General features: G+C 34.4%; 1 protein-coding gene across 1 annotated transcript; it reads right to left on the bottom strand.

The window, feature by feature from the left end:
- LOC109219895 lies at positions 4,350-4,975 on the bottom strand. The gene is made up of 3 exons (XM_019384372.1): positions 4,846-4,975; positions 4,589-4,756; positions 4,350-4,483 (listed from the first exon to the last, which is right to left on the bottom strand). The coding sequence occupies exons 1-3, from the start codon at positions 4,973-4,975 to the stop codon at positions 4,350-4,352; spliced, it is 432 nt and encodes a 143-aa protein (XP_019239917.1).

Genomic DNA, 6,568 nt, shown 5'->3' with positions numbered 1-6,568 from the left:
ATTTGTTGTTTTGCTACCATGTCTATCCGGAGCTAAACTTCACGTTCTAGGGTTGTGGTTCTTTCATGACTATTGTTATTCGGATATTGATTTTGATTTCTTAGTTTATCATATTGGTTTATTTATTCAATCCTGCACTTAATTATTTGATTGCTTGATCACCAATTGAATACTATCTACGAATCTAGAGTTGAACTCGAAAGTGGGAATTCTAGATTTCATATAGGATTGAGTAAAGCAAGTTCTTGAACCTAGGTATCGGGGAACGGATTCGCGGTTAGGAGAGACATATACCTAATTGCCTTGCTTGGTTGATTTACAGGAATTATAAATGCGTACTTGTTGATTCTAACTCCATAGACATATAGGCGTTAGGTTAGCTTGAATAGGCGAGTAAGAACTCGACAGATTCTTATGAGCAATATTAACCCTGTCAACCAATAAACTAGATAAATTAGTTAGTCAATTCAATTGAAGAATACAATAGGAATGTTAGATAGTCCATAATCCTAGATCGTTTTCATTACATTGATAACATAAAGATCTGCTATATTCAAAGTTCATTATTTGTTTTATTTATTTTAATTAGTTTAGAATCAAATACTTCTAGGTTTAATTCTTGTTTAGATAATTAGGATAGTCTAATTTAGTTTATAGTTAATCACAAGTCCTCGTGGGATCGACATTCGACTTTTAGTCACTTTATTACTTGACGACCGCGTATACTTGCGTGTGCGTTTGGTCGCAACAGTGTGCGAAGTCATCGTTTTTAAAAAAATAATTTTTCCTTTTAAAACATATTTAGACTCCAAAACTAGTTTGCACCAGAGATTCTTAGTAAGGAAGTTCATTTGACTTGGGAAGAAGGTGTTAGACATTCCTAAGTCCCGTAACTAGTACGGTTGCGTACATGATCAAGTTGGCTTTAAAAGATATTCGAGTTGAAGTTAAAACACACAAAAGAAAAATAAACACAGGAGAGGTCCGAGGTTATCCCCTACCTAAATAAAACAAAATAAAATAAAAATTAAAACAAAAGATTAAAATTCTATTCTATGCATCCTCCCATTGTCCCATCTTTGTTCATTTACATGTACTTCTGGGCATTCCTCGGATAAAACAATAAACTAAGGGACAACCTCTAGTCTCGAAAACTAAAACATAAACGTCCTAAAAATTACCTACCCAAGTGTGGTCAGCCTAAACATGCTACTTGCGAACAATGTAGTAAAATAAAATAAGTAAAAGAGAACTAAATAAAAAAGAAAGTTCGATTCATGGCCATGTTCTTTTAACTTTTCGTTTCATGCATTTGACCAGGTCCAATTCCTAAGGCATGTAAACAATTTAATCACTAATGAGCTCGGTCTTTTCCCCACTCCCTACGGCCCAGCAGTCATTCAGGAAAATGCTAACCAAATAGAATCGAGCAATCATCCACGCAAACACGTAAAATAGATGTCCAAAACATGAGATAGAAGAAGGAAGCAGGTAACAGTGAAAGAACTCAGTGTTTGAATCCATATATGATAAGAGCCTTTTAAAATCCAATAAAATTATCTAATCTTTATCACATCCTACAACCATTTTTTTGCACATCAGCATGCAGACGTGGAGCAAACAGAACAACGAAAGCATATGATATACCAAGTTGTTTCTATTCTAGAAAGCTTGAAACATGAATTATCACAGCTTTACATTAAGTGATCAATTTGAGCAGCCTAGAAGTGGAACATTCAAAGATATTCAACTTGCAACAATTATTAATGTCTAGGAATGAATAGCAACGAGCAAAAGAAGCAGGGAGGCAAGGAGCATCGAACTACACAAACTAGACACTAAACATGCCATCCCAAAATTATTGAACCATGGGAATGAATTGAAATGCCACAAAAATGAGATCGACTATGCACTAATCACATGGTTTCAACAAGTTCACAGAAATTAAAGTACTACATACATGTTCGAATCCAAACGAAAATTGGCAGAAGCTTTCAAACGATTCTTAAAAACGAATGCCTTATATGCTTATACTTAAACTCGACAAAATATTTAAAACCAGTTCATGGAAGACACCCAAAAGAATCAGTATCTTAACTCCTATGGCACGAGACAGATTTTCGAACAAGAGAAGGAAAATTGAACAAATCTGAACATATACACTCAGCAAAACGATTCAACTCCAACACCACTTTAGACCAAGATCCAATAAGAAGAAATCATTGAGCGACACACCAAATTCACAAATTAACTGCTTACGCCCAGATTCTAACATGAGGAATTAGCCAAATATAAAGACGAGGTAAACAGTCCGCTAAGCTCGCACTAAAGAGAGTGTGACAAATTGACCTATGGCAAGAACGGGTAGCAATTCAAAACTTTCAAGTAACTGAACTAAACGACAGTAAACAAGAGACATTAAAGGAGATTTCCATGATATATTTCATGTCGAGTCTCATCTAACGAAACAGGAGCATTCACGAAAATAACAAACAAATACATGATAGGTTCGCACTCACGCTAGCAGTCGCATAATCCATTCGAGCTTCAGTTAAATATGTCAATTACCAATTTGATTAGACCATTTCAGAAAGAAACAAACCAAACTTCATTCATGCACAATAATACTCCAACAAACTAGGCACTAGAAAAACTCAAAAATACTTAAAAGATCCACATGTATTTAGGTGTAAAAGAATAATTCCTACAAATCAGTTTCACAAATCTTGGTCAAACTACTTTCTTCTTAATACTCAGTTAGGAACTAAATAAGTTATGTATTCCTGTATCCCTTCTAGTTAAGGCTCAAATCATATTTAGATCCAAAATAAAATAAAAGAGATTAGAAGTACCTGAAATTAGCTTTCCAATTAATAAAGTTTTGGCAACTACAGCAAGTGAATCGAGCCAAATTGAAAGAATCTGCAACAAAGGATTTCAACCTGAATCTCCAAACAGAAACAGGAAACCTCGACCGGAACCTACGGCGATCAACAACGGCGACGAACTCGAACCAAATCTCAGTACTCAAGCGAAATCCATTTTTGAAACCAAAAATCAAAGAGAAGAGAAACTGAAAGCTCTTTTTGTTTTCTGATTTTTTAAGTAAAAAGAAAAAGACACTGAAGAAGCGTGCAATTTTTATATATGAAATAACTAGGAAAATCAGAAGAAGAAGAATATCGAAAATCAAAAGCAAAAATCCTAGAACCTTTCGTTGCCCCCTTTCTTTCCGAATATCCCCTATATGTGAACATCCCCTTGTGTCAGGCAAACACCTGATGAATGAAGGGATGTGATCAATTAAAATTGATCCCACGCTCTTCGTTCATCCAAAACATGCCTTCTAGAGGCTTCAATCACATGAGAGACGGGGATGAAAGAATGGGGAATATTCAGGTCGTTATGTGTTAGGCCATGTGGCAAAGAGAGAAGGAGATTACGTGCTTATATTTTTTCATTTCCATCTTAAATTCTTTGAATTTCTCAAAGCATTCAAACTTACGGTGCAAAAGATAAATGTATCCATATTTTGAGTAATCATATATGAAAGTCACAAAGTACTCAAAATCATTTCTTGGTTGTATATTCATAGGACCACACAAATCAGAATGAATTAATTCTAACTTATCACTGGCTCTATTTCCTTTGAGGGGAAATGTCCCTTGGTCATTTTTCCTTCTAAACAGGATTCGCATGTTGGTAGTGCCACCACTTTCAATAAACTCAAAGGTCCATCTGAAACAATCTCGAAATCCTATTGATTTATATGACCTAGACGTAAGTGCCACAATTAAGTTTGGCTCAATTCAGAAATACAGTTTCTTTTATGTGACAAATTAATGTTATTTAATTCTTTTGGTTGTAGCACACGAAGAGATATATCACGAATAAAAAGGCCATGCACTCTAGCAGCAGTGTAGATAAAACGTTTATTAAACTTAATAACATTAGAGTTATTAGCAAAATAAATTTTATAACCAGCATTCATTATTTTTGAAACCGAAATCAATTCCTTCTAATAGAAGGTACATAGAGAACATCCTTTAAAACTAAAACTCTATCAGTACTAAAATGAAACTCTAATATCTCCTAATACTAAAGCTGGTGTTGGCTTGCAATTGGCTTGAAAAACGCAAACTTCATTCTCACTTAGCCGCAACATTTCCTAAAACCCCTGCAAAGTAGTGCAAATATGATTAGTGGTTCCTGAATCTACACCAAAACATGACAGAGACAGCCGCTAAACAAGTTTCAACGATATTTAAATTTGAATTACCTTGCTTATTCAACTTTGCCAGATAGGCAGGGCATTATTTTTTGTGATGCCCAGGTTGCTTGCAGTGATATCACTTTCCTTTTGGCTTTTTCACACCAACAGCTGCACCTCCAGGTGCCAAAACCTTGTGAGCCTTCTTCTTTTTCTTATCGCCTCTCAGCTTAGAAACCGAAGCTTTCTCAACTTTCATTTCCACAATCGGAGCTTGTTGTTTGATAATGAATTATGCCGCTTGCAGCTCATTCAATAATTTTGCTAGTGACAAATTCATTTTATTCATATTATGGTTCAATCAAATATGTTGAAAACTGTCAGGAAGAGTCTGCACGACCATCTCAACTTGAGATTCCTTATCAGTCAGTGCTTCAAGGACCTCCAGTTCATTCAGTAGACCCATCATCTTCAGAACACGGTCCCTAATTGATGATCCTTCAGCCATCTTGGTATTCAAAAGGGCTTTCATGGCTGTCTTCTTAGCTGCACAATTTTGCTCACCAAACATCTCTTTGTCTTTCGATAGACTGATTGATGTTGCAAAACATTTGCTATAGAGGCAAGAAAGTAACATCGTGTCATCTCATCAGCCTTAACCCATTTGTCATAGGCCTTAACTTGATCATCAGTAGCATCTTCATCACGTTTTTCTGGGCACTCCTCAGTTATTACAAATTTGTAACCTTCAGCAATTAGGACCATATCAAGGTTCCTTTTCCAGTCAACATAATTTGGTGGATATGGTTCCTTTTCCAGTCAACATAATTCGACCCTTCTAACTTGTTTTGGTTCAAAATTAAAGTAAGTGGGTTGAATGAAGACATGGTTAATCTGAGAGATATTCATATTAAATAGATCATTAGTTATTAAATAAGAAAAATAAATTCAAAATAACATATTACACATATAACCACGCTCATTGAATTAGATTCGATAGGGAAACTTAACTATTCATGCGAAATATGTGAGTTATGTCAGATATTCATCCCATAAATTAAAATATGACCAACTCAGATGGAGAGTAAACTGTCAATTTAAGATAGGTAAATATCATTTTTATAAACCCTAGTTTTATTGAATCAACATGTAACTTAGTTGGAAAGTTAATACAAGTTACCAAACAGCTAGAGACTAAACCACAATAATTATCTATAATGAATCTATCCGCTTGTGAAAGAAAACCTATGTCAACATATAAATTCATTATATTACTGTAAAACATGAATGAAAACCATATAGATTGAACCTACCACCATTGTTTTCGTAAAAAAATTCTTTTATTAAAAAAAATTCCAGAAAATAGAAAAATGGCCAAAACCCATCTAAATGACCCCGAATGCCCGAAAAAATTGAGGTTAATCGGAGTTCGACAGAATTTGAGAACTCCAAAATCATGACCAATTTGTGAAAACCAAGTTTTAGCGTTTTTAGGGTTCTAAATATTTTGACTCATTCATATCACATATAAGTATGTTAATCCATGATTTCAAAACTCAAATAGTATTTAAAACAGTCAGAGCTTTGAGAAAGCAACATTGTTTTCATAGAATAAACACAACAAACATGTATAATTAAACACTATGTTTTAATGTTACTCTATTCATGATGTATTACATTATCTAGTTAGGTGTAAGACTGCGTCTAATACCAATTATTAGAACATGCGGAGCAGACGCAAGCATAAAATACAGGTATCACAAACATGTAACCTAGACAACGATTGAATTAGGGAGATTAGAATTACTAACCTCTCGAAACTGCTGTACAAGTCCTTCACAGAGCAAGGATCCAGGGCTGCAGTCTTCTGCTATGCTCCAAGTAAAGCCTTGGACAAAAATATCTGTGTGAGCAAATATTACTACTCTGAAGAGTGAGTTATTAGGTGAAACTAGTCTTTTATTTGTAGTGGCCGAAATTGAGCAAACAACCAGCCCAAAATCGTGTAAGATTTTACTAGGGTAGTAGAATCCTACTCCCAAATAGAGAACTTTTTTCCCAAGTAACTTTCTACCCAAGTCTGTCAAGGTTTTACTTGGTATAGCAGGGACCACAGAAATAATAAGAGGCTACCAATTATAGTATTATTAATTCGAAATTCAGATGAATTAAATCTTACTATAATTAATCACAATTTACTCCACTAAAAAACTACAATTGAACTCCTCAATATGAATTTCGAAATTCACCAACACTTATTTTAACTCCCCATGTTAAAATTAAAAATACCGGTTCATTACATTAAATTACTTCAATTTAATCAACTTAAGCTATTTTATGTGACAGATACAAAATCCA

The sequence above is a fragment of the Nicotiana attenuata genome, chromosome 2 (genome assembly GCF_001879085.1).
Source record: "Nicotiana attenuata strain UT chromosome 2, NIATTr2, whole genome shotgun sequence".
NCBI classification, from domain to species: domain Eukaryota; kingdom Viridiplantae; phylum Streptophyta; class Magnoliopsida; order Solanales; family Solanaceae; genus Nicotiana; species Nicotiana attenuata.
This window is presented reverse-complemented; position numbering and strand designations above follow the sequence as displayed.

What these genes read in the sequence shown, in the direction of transcription:
- LOC109219895 (XM_019384372.1), bottom strand. Translation starts at nt 4,975, where the DNA reads ATGGTCCTAATTGCTGAAGGTTACAAATTTGTAATAACTGAGGAGTGC. An exon ending in GGCTGATGAGATGACACGAT is followed by an intron (nt 4,757 to 4,845) that starts GTTACTTTCTTG and finishes AAAATTGTGCAG; the next exon opens with CTAAGAAGACAGCCATGAAA. An exon ending in CGTGCAGACTCTTCCTGACA is followed by an intron (nt 4,484 to 4,588) that starts GTTTTCAACATA and finishes TCAAACAACAAG; the next exon opens with CTCCGATTGTGGAAATGAAA.